The 16941-nt window shown below is 48.1% G+C and overlaps 7 protein-coding genes across 7 annotated transcripts; 4 read left to right on the top strand and 3 right to left on the bottom strand.

Moving 5' to 3' along the window:
• Positions 1 to 158: 158 nt before the first annotated feature.
• Positions 159 to 3118, bottom strand: F9C07_1495 (putative dipeptidyl-aminopeptidase B; the record flags this gene model as incomplete). Its single annotated transcript, XM_041288162.2, has 3 exons — positions 159 to 366; positions 424 to 693; positions 757 to 3118. The coding sequence occupies 3 exons, from the start codon at positions 3116 to 3118 to the stop codon at positions 248 to 250; spliced, it is 2751 nt and encodes a 916-aa protein (XP_041140509.1). The 3' UTR covers positions 159 to 247.
• Positions 3119 to 3710: 592 nt separating this feature from the next.
• F9C07_2228279 (uncharacterized protein) lies at positions 3711 to 4391 on the bottom strand (the record flags this gene model as incomplete). The annotated part of the gene is made up of 1 exon (XM_041283991.1): positions 3711 to 4391. One exon carries the CDS (start codon positions 4389 to 4391, stop codon positions 3711 to 3713), a length of 681 nt encoding a protein of 226 aa, XP_041140510.1.
• Positions 4392 to 4976: 585 nt separating this feature from the next.
• F9C07_1106307 (membrane coat complex Retromer, subunit VPS5/SNX1) lies at positions 4977 to 8959 on the top strand. The gene is made up of 7 exons (XM_041283987.2): positions 4977 to 5741; positions 5812 to 6041; positions 6099 to 6407; positions 6466 to 7105; positions 7166 to 7262; positions 7319 to 8453; positions 8513 to 8959. Exons 1-7 carry the CDS (start codon positions 5627 to 5629, stop codon positions 8735 to 8737), a joined length of 2751 nt encoding a protein of 916 aa, XP_041140511.2. The 5' UTR covers positions 4977 to 5626; the 3' UTR covers positions 8738 to 8959.
• On the top strand, positions 8960 to 10503 carry F9C07_1105842 (uncharacterized protein). Its single transcript, XM_071507544.1, has 2 exons — positions 8960 to 9344; positions 9419 to 10503. The coding sequence occupies exons 1-2, from the start codon at positions 9182 to 9184 to the stop codon at positions 10261 to 10263; spliced, it is 1008 nt and encodes a 335-aa protein (XP_071365888.1). The 5' UTR covers positions 8960 to 9181; the 3' UTR covers positions 10264 to 10503.
• A 239-nt stretch (positions 10504 to 10742) lies between these two features.
• F9C07_1491 (guanine methyltransferase Trm5) lies at positions 10743 to 12342 on the top strand (the record flags this gene model as incomplete). The annotated part of the gene is made up of 4 exons (XM_071508148.1): positions 10743 to 11037; positions 11097 to 11198; positions 11258 to 11335; positions 11390 to 12342. 4 exons carry the CDS (start codon positions 10743 to 10745, stop codon positions 12340 to 12342), a joined length of 1428 nt encoding a protein of 475 aa, XP_071365887.1.
• Positions 12343 to 12726: 384 nt separating this feature from the next.
• Positions 12727 to 13389, top strand: F9C07_1490 (uncharacterized protein; the record flags this gene model as incomplete). The annotated part of the gene is made up of 3 exons (XM_071508145.1): positions 12727 to 12917; positions 12994 to 13121; positions 13262 to 13389. 3 exons carry the CDS (start codon positions 12727 to 12729, stop codon positions 13387 to 13389), a joined length of 447 nt encoding a protein of 148 aa, XP_071365886.1.
• A 1232-nt stretch (positions 13390 to 14621) lies between these two features.
• Positions 14622 to 15317, bottom strand: F9C07_2228274 (benzoate 4-monooxygenase cytochrome P450; the record flags this gene model as incomplete). The annotated part of the gene is made up of 1 exon (XM_041283990.1): positions 14622 to 15317. The coding sequence occupies one exon, from the start codon at positions 15315 to 15317 to the stop codon at positions 14622 to 14624; it is 696 nt and encodes a 231-aa protein (XP_041140512.1).
• Positions 15318 to 16941: the final 1624 nt, after the last annotated feature.

Raw genomic sequence — 16941 nt, 5'->3', positions numbered from 1 at the left:
TTTGGTGGCATTACGTGGCTTCATGGATCTAAATTGCATTTTCCTTATTAATACCTGATAGACGATTGCATTTGCTAGCGTGAATTTTTACTGAATTATACCATCTCTCAAGTCTCTTTGTGGTTTATGCTCTTGGAACGTAACTTGAAAGGATATATGTCTCTTGTAAGACTAGTGTTCGTTGCTTAAACTGTAAGATTTGATATCATCAGGTATATATATAACATTCTTAAAATCTCAAGATAGATTAATGCGCAAAAGCTGGCACAGAGCGTTTAACACTATCCCAGATCGAATCCTCAGGAACGGGGTTTGCGATCTGGTGCCATTCGCCGTTGAAAGCGTTAATGAGCCAGTTAGATAGACCTGCGATTCTTGTTAGTTTATTCTCTGGGAACATGATAAGCCGGGACAAAGACATACGCTCGTATATCATGAAATGCGCGTTATGGAAGTAGATATTATGATCGGAGTCGGGGTAGAAGTGCATGTCGTAGTTTTGTACATTTAACAAGTCCAGCTTGTCGACGAATGTTAAGGTGTTCTGGATATGTACATTGTCGTCTGAGGCGCCGTGTATAAGCAAGAAGCGCGTGGCTTTGGAGAGTGCAGACACATTGGTGATGGTTGAGTTCTCGTAGCCAGAGGGGTTGTGCTCTGGTGTATGCATGTATCGTTCTGTGTAGACCGAGTCTGGGGGGGGTTCGATATCAGTTACCTAGTCCTGTTATTCATATCTGAGTGAACGAGACTCACCGTAGAACCGCCAGTCTGTGACGGGGGCGACGGCCATGCCGTACTGGAATGTTTCCCCAGCGTCTTGTTCGAGGACCTTTAGAGTCATGAATCCGCCGTAGCTCCAGCCCCAAATTGCCATCCGCGTCTCGTCAACATATGGTTTCTTGGCCCACATCTTCGCGGTGGTAATCTGATCGTGCGCTTCGTAATGACCTAGGTTTCCTCGGACTGCGCATCTCACTTTTCGTCCGCTGTATCCTGTGCCCCTGGCGTCGAGGGTGACAACAATGTATCCTAGGTTGGAGGCAATATAGGATTGGAAGTCGATCGTGAACTTTCGGTCCACTCTCTGCGAGGTCGGGCCGTTATACAGTTGGAAGACGACGGGGTACTTCTTAGCAGGATTGAAGTGTGGAGGGCGCCGCTCAACCAGTTGAAGAGTGAAGCCATCAATGGTTACGTTTTGGTAGATTTCGGTTGGAAGAGCATATGTTTCCACCATTGAAGCCAGTCTGGGATTCTTCTCAATGGTTTTCTCGAATGTGATCTCGTCACCCCCGGTGTTGATGATGGCTTGCCACGGGACTGACGGCCCATTGTAGCTAAGCAATGCATATCCGGCGCCGTCAGAGAAGGATACATCATAAAATCCAGGTTTAGAGGTGTCAGTCAAGGCTTGAAGGTTTGATCCGTCAAGGTGGACCCGGTATACGTGTCGCTGCGTCGGAGACTCCTTTGTAGCAACAAAGTAAACAATTCCTCTGCGCAAGTCCACGGCTGATGGTGCTTCCACAACCTCCCACTCTCCCGTGGTGAGCATGATAGGATCCGGATTGTCAAGAGGCGTGAAGTAGGCTAGATGGTCGTATCCATCATGAATGACTGTGTCGATGTAACCATCATCTGGTCGTCCGTTACTGGGGTCCGCTGGGATGAATTTGGTATAATGAGAAGGTTCAACCCAGCCACCGTCAAGATTGGCGATATCTTCGAATCTAACTAGCTTTCCCGTTCTCGATTTCGTGTCAATCAGGAAGACCTTTACCCTGTCGCTTTCTCGGTTTGTGGCTCGGACAATGACCTTTCCTTCAGAAGCCCATAGCACCTCTATGATGATACGATCATCATCAGGGAAGTCATCGGGGACGTCGACCGGGAATACCTCGTCTTTTTCGACATCATAGAACAGCAAATTAACTACAGGGTTCGGAGACCCAGCTTTAGGGTACTTGATCTGCCTGACCTCTGGATAGTTCTCGAGTCCCGGAGGGGGTCGTTTCCCCGATGGCCTTGACACAAAGTACTGGACCGGGAATTCAGGAACAGCGGACTCGTTGGTCCTAAGGAAGGCAACGTATTTCCCATCGTTCGACCACCACGTCACACTTTTGTCCGTAATGACCTCTTCTTCGTATACCCAATCGGGGATCCCATAGAAAAGGTCCTCGCCACCGTCCTTGGTAATGGAAACGACACTTTCCGAAGACAGTTTTCGCAAGTACATGTTATTGTCTCTCACGAAAACCACAGCATCTGAACTCGGAGACCAAAGCGCAAGTTGTACTCTTCCGTCTGGAACGCTAGGATCCAGTGGCTGAGCCGTTTGAGTCGCCACATCGAAGATCCAATATCGTCCAGTGAACGAGTATCTCCAATTTTTCTCATGGTTCGACATGAGCAATACCTTATTCAGATCTGGACTAGGCCATGTGAATGTCGGCATTAGCGTCTCTCCATTGACTCGTACAGCAGCCTTATCGATTAAGATTCTACCGCTCTGACTGTCAACATCATCGCCTTCCTGACTGCGAATATCGTCGACCCGCATATAGCCCTCTTTATCAACCTCTGCCCTCTGCACTAGTAGTCCATCTTCCCCATCTGGGCCAGCAATCCATGAGATAGCGTGAGCCCGAGGATTCCACGACCCCGTCAGGACTTGTTGGAGTGTCACAGGCCTTCCGGCGCTTGTGCTCCCGGAATCTGATTCCTGTTGCTGCAGGGTCTCAGAGGCTGTTTGGGAGCTTGCCCGGCCATGAGTCAAGAAGAGCACTAACGCCAGCACCCAGCCTCCCAGACAGAGTATTACCAACGCCCAGAATATCTGACGCGTGCGGCTTCCTGAGCCAAGTTTCTTGGACGAGGTAGGAAGGAATGGCTCGTCGACATCTGCTTCCGCGTCCTCCACGTCGCGATATTTTGTCTCATCCGTCAGTCCCGATGTACCATTCGCGAAATTGTTGTGCTTGTTGTCCTCAAGGTAGGCTGTATCGACGGACAGCCCTGAATCGGTGGAAGATCGGGACGATGTGCCAGACGTGGATCTTCGGCGGGTCATAGGGAAGAACTCCGCATTTTCAAGGTCGCCGGTTCTCCCCATAATCAGTGGCGTGTGTGGGATTTCAATTCGAAGAGTCGCATACAGCGAAAAGGAAGGTGATGAGATAGCAACGAACGTCAGCGGGCGGACAGATAAGGCCAGATGGTTATCGAGGTGGGAGGAAAGCGGTGCTTAAGTTCACGACAAGAGGCGTATCCATGCCCTTTCGTAACTGAATAAGTGTAATTCACTCTATAATAGCATCCATTTCAATTTGGCCCCAGATGCAAAGTCAGCCTGGGCCCAAAAAGTTGCATGTCGGAGAAGGACACGAGAGCGGCGGCATTGAATGGCAGGCGGAGTCTTGGCACCCCGTTTGATTGAGTTATTGAAGCCCGTTTCTAGTTAACTAATACTACTGCTATTAAATACCAGTGGATCATCATCCATACCCACTTTAAAAGGCAACCTATTCTCTCGAGTAAAGCAACATATTTTACAGAAGAACTCATAATTAAGAGAGAAGAAAAGCACACGAAGGTACATGCGTCTCAACCGAGAACTCCAACTAAGCCATAACAATCACATCTACATTGTGTAAAGTCGAGAGTAATACAAGCTTTGCGTTCGTTCTCGTTATCCTCTAAGTCCCCTAATAGCATAAGTCTGAGTCAAAGCCAGTGAGAGAGGCTGTGCAGACTACCAGCCGGTAAGCTCCAGAATCTATAAGCTTCCAGGCGTCCTCGTCGAACACTGGTTTATCTTTGAGCGTTTCGACCAGTCGTCTCACGCTGTTGTGAAGTCGCTCTATTTGGAGATAGGCCTTTTGGCACAAAATCATTGGCCTTTCGTCATCCACCGCTTCTTTGCCTTTTAATGAAACAGGCTGAATGTCCATCTCGTTGTACATTTCCCTCAACGACCGGTAGAATAACCGGCACAATCCCAGAATGCTATGGCAGAGTGGCTGCAGAAAGGCACGGTAGACTTCTACATTCGAGCATTTCTCGCAAAGGCTTATTTCCTCGAGCAAGTCCATGAGCCGCACCAGATAGTCCAGACCGAGCTCCTTGGTCTCCATCAAGGAGAAAGCCGGTGCTTTGTAGACGAGGTCTCGTGCTTCCATTGCCAGATAACTGCAGTCACACTGCGATAGCATTCTGGCGTCCTCATTAACAGTAGGAGTATTGAACTCCGATTGCTCCACGGAGGGCTTATCTCTCGTACATTTCTCTTCCTTTTTTGACCCGGCGTCCTGACCTTTCGAAGAAGAAAACGAACTTGTTCGATCAGTATAGAAAGTTGAGCGAGGCAATCTTTTGAAAATCCTCATGATGTATGGGTATGGATATTGTGAACTGCATGAGTACGTGAGAGAATTTTAAAGATTCTGCGTGACCAACTACTTTACTGAACCATGGACTGTAGACTTATGTGACTCTCGATGATGTGAGATTGACGAGCGAGATAGATTTGATCTTGATGCTGTTATTGATTATATTGTTATACAATCGTGCAGAGGCTTCCATCATGGTGTCGTAGTATCAGCGCTGATTGTTTCACTTACATACATAGCGAGCGCTATGAAGATTTAGCTCGAGGCAAGTCAACGATGATAAGCTGCCATGGCTAATGTAGACATAGCTCAAAAGATTTAGAGACTACCTGAGTCTTAGTGAACAATTTCTAGGGTGAAAGATTTCGAGTGATGCTATAAGCCTAGTGTGCGAAGAAAAGTATATGAATGAGAGATGCCTGCAAATATCGTGTTAGGATAAATCGGGGAGTCTTCAGTTTTTTTTTCTTTTGCTTTTTGTTTTTCCTTGTCATTTATTTTCCCTTTCCGTGTTATACAACCATGGTACAGAAAAGGAGAAAATTCGTATCTTGAGCGAATAAACTAGTTTGGTTGCCTAGTTTCCATCTCGATTAGGGAAAGTAGGATGAACCGAGTCATCGCCCACTATTACTCGCATCAAGAATAGTAATGTCGATTGTTTGCAGATCCGCTCTTGAGGCGGGGCCACAGGGCTGAGCCACTCAAGTGGACGACGCGTCAGGAGCATTGTTATTATTGGTGAAAGAGAAGAATAGGGGAGGCAGCAGACGGGCAACTGGCGAAAGAGGAAGAGGTGCCTCCGCGCAAAGCTAAAATAACTTAACTCCAGTACACTACAACTTTATCTCTCCCTCTTTCGCCCCCTCTCTGGTTCTTCCCTCGTTAACATCCATCTTACCCACAATCTTTCTTTATTTTTTTTTTCTCTTTTCTTTACCCGCCAGCCATCGTATTGTATATACTACCCTAGACGGATCCGTGCGAGAGAGGGGGATCTTCAAAGAAATACCAAGAACGTCCAAGACTGGTCGACAATCTCGGCATTGGCCCGAAAAACGTCATTGTCCTGCCTCACACTCACACCCTGTTAGGCAGACGGATTTTGTTCTCAACCAGGAACCACCGTCGCTTTGGGTTCTATTTTTTAAATAGAAAACCCTATAAGGCTGATGGTCTTCTCATCTGGGGTTTACAGTCTTTGAACGATCACATTCGACAAATCGTTCATCATGCATGCGGAGAATCCTCTACAGAGTACCGCCGAAGTCAACTCGGTCGGACAACAGTCAGAATCACAAAATAATGCCCTTCCTGGGCAAATTCTCACAGGAAAACAAGAACATTGTCGGTTAATCCTCATTCTTAATAGATTCCAAAATTTACCAACTAGCTAACCAATCAATCACTGGTGCAGACCTTAAGCGCGAGCTCATCGCCCGCCAAGTGCAAAGCGAAATCGCCGAGTTAAACTCTCCCACAGCCCTCCAACGTTTCGGTGCCCCATTCAGGTCAGAGTACGGAGAAGTCGCCCCAGTTGACTCAGAACTCCCTATCCTACGATATATCTTCGTTCATCATGTGCGCAATTTTCCTTTTCTCGACCAGGCCCGCGAGAAGGAGTTTTGGCAGGATAAATTACAAGTGGTGAGTGTGGATCCATTCGCTAGAGGGGTAAACCAAGGAGACTGACGACACACATAGTTCCTAGAATCCTTCGCGAAGAAGCATGTTTCGTCGTCCGAAGATCGCTTGGAGGAGACAAAGCGCAGAAAATTAGCAAGGAAGTGCGAGAAGCTCGTGGAGCTCATGATGGTATCTGGTATCCCAACGGCATCGGGATATGAAGAACGAATCCAGTTTTCGGAAATCGAGGTTGTAGATCGCGGTGCCAATGACCAGGGCCTCTTGGTCAATATGCCGGAAGGGAATGCCATACACGGCTGGGATGTCAATGTGGCTGCCGTGAGAATCACCTCCGTCAGGCGAACAGTGCGGTACCATCAGCATGCGGTGAGGGAATAGTAATCTCTGCATTCAAACTAAGACCTTTGGCTAATGCTAGTGGTAGGAATTCATTCTTCGTGTTCGTCGGGAAGGAAAGTCGGACGTCTTTGTGGCCCGACGGTACGGTGACTTCGCGAAACTTCACAAGAGACTGCGCACCGAATTTCCCGGGAAACCACTACCGGTTCTGCCGCGCAAGAACAAGTCCTCAACGTCGTCGAGCTTCTTCTCCTCAGCCGACGATGACGCCTCCTCGGTCTCCTCTTTATCGAGCCAGAGTGGAAGTACGCCGGACGAGGGACAAACCTCTCGAAACAGCTTAGCTCCCGGAAACCATCTGCATCGCTCTGCATCGCGGTCGTCCATGCGCTCATCTTTGGGAATATCTCCCAAGTCACCAAGAATCTCAGCAGAGACCTCTCGAGAGACCGTGCTCTATAGAGAAGAACAGCGGGTTTCACTTCGAGCGTTCCTTCGCACTCTACTGCAGAATAAGCGGGCGGCAGAGTCGAAGGCTTTAGAGGAGTTTCTAACTGCAGATCCTGTTACTCTGAATGAAGAGGAACTAATTGACATGCAACGAAGGAAGGAGGCAGACGCTATCAGGATAGAAGAACAAAAGAGGTTCTATGAGATTGCTAGACAGCGCGCAGCCGAGCTAGATGTGTACATGGAAAATTTCCGTCGAGATATTGTCGAGAGCAGTAAGTGCAAACTCTCTACTTGTCAATTCTCTCATGCTGACGGAGATGATCCCTTTGTAGATGGCCTGACAAAGTTGTTTGCGGAAATTCGGGAGAAGCCGACGGTAGAGGATCTCAGTCCTCAATATCAGAAGTTTGCAGAATGGCTTCGGATCGAGTATGTGCTCTTTCATCACCGTGCTCATTACCTTTATGGTTGCTTACGAGGTCTAGGGTGGCCGCAACGCTATACCATTTGTTCTTGGCTGAGGACAACTCCCCTGAACTATTCGCACAGTTTAAGAGGATACACTCTCTTGTCCCATACACCCTGATGAAGAATGTTATCCGAATTGCGAATCCTGCAGCCGTTATGTCTGGGGTTTTAGATCTTTTCCTTGCTCAGCCATTTGGTTCCCGGTCTCTTCTGCAGCGGATCTTTTCCATGACTTTGAACGATGGCATAAAACAATTCCAAAAGGCCATTGACTCCCTTGTTTCCAAGGTTGATGATGCATCTCTCTGTCAAAAATTGAAAGCGTTTACGGATTCAGATGAAGCAACCAAGAATGAAATCCGTGCCGAAGCTGAGGATGAAGATATAGATATTCTCGTGGCAATTCTTCGGTCTGACCGCTTCTCTCCCGAACTCACTCCGGAGCAATATGGTAATGTGTTTAATGCATATGTGGCCTGGAACCAAGCAGTGGAGAGTGTCGATGCAGAAATGCGTGAAGGTGCACAATGGTTTGCAAACATGAAGCAGCTACTTAAACTCTACACGCGCCAGCGTGACAAGGCCATGATGCTCAGCATTGTCGAGGAACCCGTTACTCTCCAACTCTTCCGTGACCTATTTACAATATTCTACGAGCCTCTAGTGCGCGTTTACAAGTCGGCAAACGTCTACAATAGTATCACTGATTTCGCTCAATTTGCCGACGATGCCATTCAGGTGGTCGAGAAATGTCAACGACAAGACGTATCTGCCGATCCAAACCAAACCGTCCAATCCTTCATCGACCTTTGCGAACGTCATCAAGCGAGCTTCTATAAGTTCGTCCACGAAGTGCACCTTCATGACAATGGGCTCTTCGGCTCTCTGATGGGATGGATTGAAGATATTCTTGATTTCCTACGCCACGGGCCTGTTGGTGGCAAGCTTGACATGAACGCTTTGCTTCACGGGGCTAAGGATGTTGGGCAAATCGATAAAGATAAGGCTCTTGATGAGATAAACGCGCTCATAAAATGGCACGAAGACCGCAAGCGTTGGCACCTGAATAAGACCAGGCAGAAGATGGCGGCGGAAGGAACCGGGAATGACCCATTTCCGACATTCAAGGGAAGCGATTTTGGTTTAGACGAGGTATGTCAAGATTTTAAGTTGTAATCGAATGGTGAAATGAGATTCTAACCCTCCGCTAGGGCGACCTCGAAGACCTTGCCATCTCGGACGCGGAGTCTGATCCTACCGACGAGCTTGACGAGGAAGATGACCTTGACCCCATCTCTGCTGAACGACGACGCCGGGTGAAGCAACAGGATCAACTCCGTCGCACGGCTGGCGAACCTGTTAAGCCTGAAGTCAAAGAGATTCTCAAGCTAGCAGAACCGTTTGGAGTAATGTTACGGATGGTCCTTGCAGAATAGGCTGGATACTACTTTTATCGTGATACCCTAGATATTCTTTTCGACGACTTTGTCATCATGGGTTTTGTTGATTTCACAGCTGTTGTAGACAAGGAGGGCATTTCTCAGCTGCGTGGTACTTGGTTGTATTGTTGTTTTAATTCTGCATCACTTCATAGCATAATTAATAGAGAAGACTTTTTCTTAATGTTTCATATCAGTTTCTACTTAGATGATCTTGGAACAAGGTATAGAACAAACTATTGCACTTAGGGTCTGGAGCCGTGGTTGACAGCGGGCACTAAACCCCTCCGATCCACATCAATCGTCACCACCCGAAGTCGGTTTCCATAGCGACATCTGCCGACAATTAAGCATCGCGGCGCATCCTATCATTATGAGTTCTCTCCTTATCTCTGCTTTCAGCTCCACGATACACGATACCATCATTTCTTCCCCCAGATTATGATATCCCCCCAGAAGACTAACAACGGAGCTGCATCCCCTCGCACCTCCGCCCCCTTGCGGGGTTGGTTCCTTGATGGCGTGTGGCGCTGCAACTGCACAGGGCACCCACCAGCGGTCAAACTACAGACCAAGAACCATGGCATGAATCATGGAAGATGGTGTAATGCTCCTAGCCTATTGCTCCTCTGCTCTAAAAAAGCATTGGACTTGAATCGCAGCACTAACACACACTAGTCTACACCTGTCAACGGCCCCAACAACAGCGCTGCAACTTCTTCCTCTGGGCAAGTGACGCCGAAGCCCGTGAGAAACTCGCTGTTATGTCCAACTCAAGGACAGAGCCGCAGAGCATGCCTCAAACCCCCACCAGGACTTTGCGTCATGGAGGAACAGGACTCCTCACCCCACAGACCGATCGCCCGTTTCGAAATACCCCTGAGTCCGGGTCGAAGAACTTTCAGACCCCTTCGAAAAGTGCAAAGGCGCGCATGATGACTGAGGACTCCGATGAGTTCGAATGGGATGATATCATTCCAGACGAAGCCACTACAGCGCAGCATAAGCCTCGCCAACCCGACTTTGGACAAGTTGCTGGTGGCTCGGATACCGCCCCACGGAAGACGCCGCGGACGGTTTATCTAACCTCACCCAGTAAACGGAAGCTGTCTGATATGGAGAGCGCATCGTCCCTCACGCCTACGTCAGTGTTTTCCCCGCGGTCGACTGCGTGTCGGCTCCCTCCGGCGTCCGCTGAGATCTCGATAACTCCTACTCCGAGCAAATATAAGAATGCGCTGTCTACTGATTCTGCGGCGGATACGTCGGAGTTATCACTTCAGGCCTTGAGGATTCTGGAGAGCCACAATGCGGTCGTGCCAAGGAAGGCTCAGGAGGAGCTCACAGAGTTACTGAACCGACATGACATGAAAACCAGAGGCATAATACGAGGACGGGATATTTCGCGAAGTGCGATCAAGAAGAAAGACGAGGAGATTATGAAGCTTAATGAAAGGATCGCGGTGCTAGAGTCCGAAAGGGAGCTGAGTAAGAGTACGGACAAAGGTTTGAGGAGACAGTAGTGCTTTTGTGGAATTGTGGAATGAATGGTAAGATACCCCAGCTTTTTTAGGCTCTTGTTATTTACGTCTTTCGGGATTATATGTATCTCTCTTGTTTGGTTTAGAACGATTGTTGCTAGCACCTATTTTTGTTATCCAGGGCGGACATATGCGCTCGGTTTACGTACTTTAGAACCCATGGAAGCGGCTATAGACTCTTTATTCTAATTATAGTCCTTTCTTTTCTTCGTACCTTTTTATTCCAACCGTGGAGGTAAATAGTTTAACGCTAGATTAAACTGTAGATCTTGATAAGATCTACAGTGTCACGTGCTGATAAATCGCAAACTCCCAAAATCACAGCCCAAAATTAGCGGACCAGAAAAACACATTTCTTCGAAATAAAGTCTACAGCCCAAGCAAACGATGCCCTGTCGTTCCGTCGCCTAAAGAGTCTTTAACTAAATCCTAAGCCCTCGACTGCCAGACAATTACCGTCCATGGAATCCACGACAGGCCCTGACGCCTCCAAGACGCCTAACAGCGACCTCCCCACCATGTTCCGACCCCCGGTGAACCGCGCAATGCGGGTTTTGGATCGCTCATTCTTCAAGAAGACGGTGCCGTTATCTGCCGCGACGGTCTTCAAGTCATCCGATATCTCAAGGGTGCGTGGCCAACTGCACAAGAGTCGGGATTTGTTGGGCCTTCCGAGAACGAGTTCGATCCGGGAGGTGAAGGTCGATGATGAGGTGAAGAAATGCTTGTTGCTGAGGGAGGGTGTTAAATACGATGGTTAGTTTTGCTGGCTATGCCTCCTGGGGTGTCTATGTGAGGGTGCTGATGCGTGGTAGATGCTGCAACATGGTCGCCGACGATCAATGAGCTTGTGGAGAATGGTGCTGTTGGACTTGGACGGTATGATCTCGAATTGGACTATGATTACTGGACTTATGGTAAGTACTACTTGCAGATGCCTGTTGGAAGGGACTGGAGCTAATAGGTTATTTTCTAGCCGATATCATGAACGCAATTTTGCCGGAGGACATGCTTGAGGAGCTTCCTCAAGGGTTTACCCAGGTGGGCCATGTCTGTAAGTCTGCTGTCTCAAGTCTGCAATCGTTTTCACTGGTCTAATGAGACTTAGCTCATCTAAATCTCCGCGAACAATATACCCCATATAAGCACCTTATTGCGCAGGTGTTGAAAGACAAGAACCCAACAGTCCGGACAGTGATTAGAAAGACCGAAGATGTGGGCGCCAAGAGCGAATTCCGCACATTTCCCTTCGAGTTTTTGGCAGGGGACGAGGACATGAACGTCATCCAGCATGAGCAGGACTGTGAATTCCGTTTTGACTACTCTCGTGTGTACTGGAACAGCCGCTTGGAGACCGAGCACCGTCGGCTCGTGAACAAATTCCGTCCGGGTGAGATGGTATGCGATGTGATGGCTGGTGTTGGCCCATTCGCTGTCCCAGCTGGAAAAAAGAAAATCTTCGTTTGGGCCAATGACCTTAATCCGCATGGATATGAGGTCATGCAGGATGCTATTCGCAGGAACAAGGTCAACAAATTCGTGACACCGTTTAACAAGGACGGAAGAGCGTTCATACGCTGGTCTGCCAATGAGCTCCTGCAAACAGAACCAGTGACTGTGGCTATCCAGAAGAAACAGAGAAGAAGCGCCCAAAAAGAAGAGACACCTGCTCCTCCAGCCGAGGTCTATAAGCGACCCACTCTCTTTGGTCACTACGTGATGAACCTTCCGGCGAACGCTATTGAGTTCCTTGATGCCTTTCCTGGTGTCTATGCTGGCAAGGAGTCCCTATTTGCGCCACACACATCAACGCCTCTTCCGATGGTCCATGTGTATTGTTTCTCCGGTCATTCGGAAGATGAAGTGGACGACCACAAGGATATTTGCCAGCGCATCTCGGAACGAATTGGCTACACCATCACGCCGGAGGACCGGGTCGGGGGAAGTGGAAATGTAGAGCTGGAGCTGGCCATTCACAATGTTAGATTGGTCAGCCCCAACAAGCAAATGTTTTGCGCTAGTTTCCGTCTACCTAAAGAGGTCGCTTTCCGACAGGTATAATGCGGAACGTTGCATATAAAGGAATTGCATTGCAGGAGGCGTTCGGGCCGTGAATAGATTATGGATAGATCAGAAAATAGCCAATCTGACGTTGATACCCTTTCCGCTCAATATTCTTACATTATAATTACGAATACAATGTGAACTTTCCTTCGCCCATGTCGATATAGGTCTTATCACTATACAAAGGCGGTGACTCAAATACCGCCTTTTACTGCCCACCCAAAACTCCGCCTCCAGAGTTCTCCTGGTCCCACACCAGAGTCAACAACCTGCGTCAACAGCCTCCAGCGTTTGGATAGTTATAACGTTCAACTCGACGGTTCGTCGAAACAAAAGGCCCATTATATCAGTGCATCGCGCGATCTCAGATACGGTACCAAAATGAGTGTCCAATTGCCACCCCCAACACATCGCAAGCGCGCCTTGCCCCAAGGCGAGCTCGAAGCCGCCTCGACTCTCAGACTAGGCGCGGATCAGAATACCCATACCTTGTCGCTTTCCGAAGCAAGACTTGTCATCAACAAAGTGCTGGAGAACAAGCGCAGGGGTGGAAAGAAATACGAGGAGCCGGAGTGAGTGCTGGATGTCGACCGGTGTCATCACGATACCGATGAATGCCATCATGCTCACATGCTTCTTACAACTTAGGAACCTTACCAAGACTTTGGACTACCTGGAAGTGTTTGCTCGGTTCAAGGATGAGGAAAACATCAAGGCTGTCGAACGACTACTCAATTCGCATACGGAGTTGGAGATGTTCGAGCGGTCACAACTGGGTTAGTAAAACCTGTCTTTTGCTTTTTCTTTCCCCATGCTTGGCCTGTGGCCTTCTAGCCTTCCCTTTTTGAGGTCCTTTCAGCCGAGCCGCTTTTCGCCGTTAGTCTGCATGTACCCCGTTAGTCTAACCTGGAGACAGGGAGTTTGTGCTGCGATAATGCCGAGGAAGCCAAGTCCCTCATCCCCAGTCTTCAACACAAAATCTCCGATGGCGATCTGCAAGAGCTCTTGGATGAGCTGACCAAGCTGCGGAACTTCACGGAGTGATTTGTTATCGCTGTTTCTTATTGGACCATACCTCCTCTTTCTGCATCGTTTTTCTTACCTCATTTTTTTGGCTGGCATTTTGTTGGTCTGTAGCATGGAGTTTTGGAGTTGAAGTTGACCCGGGAAGCATGTGATGTAAGACTGCACGATTACCACATGAGAAAGATGATATAATAGACATCTATAAGATTGTTGGGTCGGAAATAAGGAAAACAATGCTGACGGCCTGATAAGAGCCGGGAGATAGTGAGGTGACATCGCATGCATTCCTGAAGAGTCACAACCAGTTGTCCAGAGCTAGATAACAAGCTAGCTAACCTCGGGAGCGAAGAGATTTGATAATGATAAACTCCCGCCGGTAACTCATTGGTTCGACCAGAAGGCCTTTGAAAGTTTGCGGTGCAAGGTGTACGCATGCGATTCCGAGTCCTCATTATCATCCATAAATATTAAGTAATGAAATCTTGGCTCCTGCAAATGACATGCAATACCTACAGTACGGCTCGAACCTGGTGTCACCGCCCACGGCAGACACTGCGATGGTTTTCCGAAACCCTAATTTGCCATATCAACGCTAGTCCACTTTAATAAGTTTTTCCGAGATGTCCCTGTCGATGGATTTTGTACTGTGCTGTATCGGGACTATAGTGGGCTGTATTCAGTCGTATCGTAAATACACCTTATAATAGTATATACTCTACACCTTTTTCCAATGATATGGAAGATCATCATATATGTATACATGATGGTGGAACGAGAATGCAGCCCAACGTGGCCTCTTTAAAGCACAAGTTTACCATGCCACTAGGTCCACGTTGAAGTCTACTCAATCAGTATCTTATTTGAGTATGGCGACACATCATCCCCCAACTAATTCATCCTTCATACTCTATAGGTCGGCGAGATATTCCCCATTTGACCCCGATTCGCACAGCATCAGGCACTTCTTGGAAATAATTATTGGAAATAATTATTGTTCTCGAGAATACTCACTCAGTCCCGGGCGTCCATTCCACTTCTTGATCATGACGCGGACGCGCGGACGCCTTGGCTCCCTTTTCTTGGATGGCCATTGAACATATCACGCACAATACGGGCATCATCACACTCGCCCTGTCGCTTGTGGAAATGCCGTCCGAGCGTTTGCTATCAATGACCAAGTTAGCTAGGCGTAAACTTTCATTTTTCTGGTCGATGACCGGTCCGATGTCAGGGTTTATGCTCATGACGAGTCATCGTGGGAGTAGCTCAAAGAGACTAATGAACCAGCGGAATTGTCTGAATTGGATGCCTGCATTCACAATGGCCTGCATTGTTTTTGACCGTTGTGGGCTGAAGTCTGAGTCATCAAGATAGTGAGATGAGTGTCCCATGGTGTATTCCACGACCACGTCTGTGGTGAAAGCATTAAATGGATGATACATATGTAGCGGAGTGTGTCTATCCTTCCAGGCGCGCAATCCATCGCACAGTTTGTCAACCATGTCTCGAAGCATTGGCTCCAGTTGTCGGATTCGCTGTTGGGAGAAGAAAGGGTTCATCGGTTGACGCCGTATCCGATGGCGTCGATGATCAACTGTACCAAATGCGGAAGCCGGTGCTCCAAACATCCCAGTCAGATGTAGTGACTTATCTCGCGGGGCATCTCGAGAATACAGCGTTTCATAATATTCAGCATCGTCAATGTGTAGCTCGTAAGGGCTGATTCGCACGATTGGGCCATATTTGCGATGCATCTCGGCGATCCGAAAAGTATATTGACCCTCTAGGAATGAACCATAGTAGAACTCATACCACATTGTAAGAGCAGCCAGTTTAGGTCCCGGGAAGTGAGCAATCGGTGAGAGCCATAGCCGCTGCAGAGCCAACCAAAGCACGTAGAACGCCCCTGCAACACCGAAGGAGAGAAATACATGCCACCACACCATGGTCAGTCAAGTAACGAACAGAAATAGAAAAAGTTAAAAGATTTAGATGCAGCCGCGGTAGGTAAGAGGCAACGAGGAAATTCATTCTCATCTGGCGACCAACAGCACATTTCATCCCCGCCGGAAGTTCTCAATGGCCTTCGTGAGCTCATACCGTTTGTGGCGCATCAAGACAAGCGGGAAAGGAATCCAAAGTACAGTATTGGATAAAAAAGATGTGTTTTGACCCCGAACTGTTCCCGGTCCACAATCCTATCCCGCTACCCCAGTCCAATAGATACTCTTTCAGTGCGGGCGTGTCAACCTCGCTTACAGAGCCGAACTCTATATCAACTTCTTTCGATCAAGGCGCATGGTACGGATTTCCCCTTGCTTCACCTAGAGGGCTTGTGCTGCTCACAGAAAGGCTGTCAAGCAAGTAAGGTATTTGAGCCGTCCCTGGGAACAAGAGGATGTTCAAGTGTACGTAGCCAAGCGGATAAATGAGCTGATGAAGCCATAACCTCATATATGGCAGAAGAGGATAAGTATCCTACTTCACTCCTTTTCGCTTTGACCGAGCAAGACCCGAAGACGGCGAGTCTAGGCACAGAAGCCCATGGCCTCCAAGGTGCGGACGAATAACCACCAGGAGGGCATCGTTAGCATATCACACTTCTTCCATGTAACTCAACAATGAAAAAAAGCACAAGGGTTGATGATGGAATCAGATACTCAATCCGGACAGAGTTCAGGTCGGTATGGATCATGGTCGTCACGAGGAGTATATGCCATCTCCCAAGACAGAAGATGCCACTGAGAAGCCCCATAAAATCATCAAGAACAATATCAAGAAAGCGCCGGGGAAGAGAAAGCTGCAGCTGATAAACTGAGCATCGCGATGTGGTGGGTCATGCTTGGACTGCAAGCGGACAAGATACTAGTATTTGAGTCATCAATTGTGCTGTGGGAAGATCACACCAGCTCTTCATGTTTGATTTGTCCGCATCTTCATAGATCTTGCCTGTACAGTTGTTGCGTGACATGGTACTCATGTAACGAAACGTATTGGTAATTATACTGGGGGATTGATATTCCGGGGCTATACTAGAATTAGGCTAGTCGGTATTGGCATTGTGGTTTAAGGAAGCATCCACCTGGACTATATCTACTCGTAGCTAGCTGCTCGGGTGCTTTAAAGGGAAGCAATAAGGTGTACAGAGTACCTCCTCGCGTTTAGATTGTACCGAGTCACCAATGGTCACGCGTCTGACTCGTGACCCGACATATGATGAATCATTGATTTCATCATGCGACGACTACTATGTATATTAATCCTATTGTATTTTGCAAAAAAAGCCTTATTTTAAAGGGGTTCAGAAAGAAAAAGAAAAAGAAAATAGGAAAGCAAAGTTCTGATCTATCGACTCTTCACCTCGCAATTATTAATAGCGTCGAGAAAGGTAGTTAGTTGACCATTGCCTCAGGATTTGCTACGGAGTTATTACCATTTCTCCGTGCCAGGACTGTCGCCGCCGCAATGGTGCCCAAGAGCCATCCACCAATGGATGGGCACAGGTTTGCTGACGAGGGCACTGGCCTTCCCCCCTTCCTCCCCGTGCAGCAAAGCGGCTAACCCACATGG

Source organism: Aspergillus flavus, chromosome 1 (genome assembly GCF_009017415.1).
Source record: "Aspergillus flavus chromosome 1, complete sequence".
In the NCBI taxonomy this organism is placed as follows: domain Eukaryota; kingdom Fungi; phylum Ascomycota; class Eurotiomycetes; order Eurotiales; family Aspergillaceae; genus Aspergillus; species Aspergillus flavus.
The sequence above is the reverse complement of the archived record's forward strand: the minus strand, read 5'-3'. Positions and strand labels throughout refer to the sequence as shown.

What these genes read in the sequence shown, in the direction of transcription:
- F9C07_1106307 (XM_041283987.2), top strand. Translation starts at nt 5,627, where the DNA reads ATGCATGCGGAGAATCCTCTACAGAGTACCGCCGAAGTCAACTCGGTC. An exon ending in TGCGGTACCATCAGCATGCG is followed by an intron (nt 6,408 to 6,465) that starts GTGAGGGAATAG and finishes TGCTAGTGGTAG; the next exon opens with GAATTCATTCTTCGTGTTCG. An exon ending in TCGAGATATTGTCGAGAGCA is followed by an intron (nt 7,106 to 7,165) that starts GTAAGTGCAAAC and finishes ATCCCTTTGTAG; the next exon opens with ATGGCCTGACAAAGTTGTTT.
- F9C07_1105842 (XM_071507544.1), top strand. Translation starts at nt 9,182, where the DNA reads ATGATATCCCCCCAGAAGACTAACAACGGAGCTGCATCCCCTCGCACC. An exon ending in CATGAATCATGGAAGATGGT is followed by an intron (nt 9,345 to 9,418) that starts GTAATGCTCCTA and finishes AACACACACTAG; the next exon opens with TCTACACCTGTCAACGGCCC.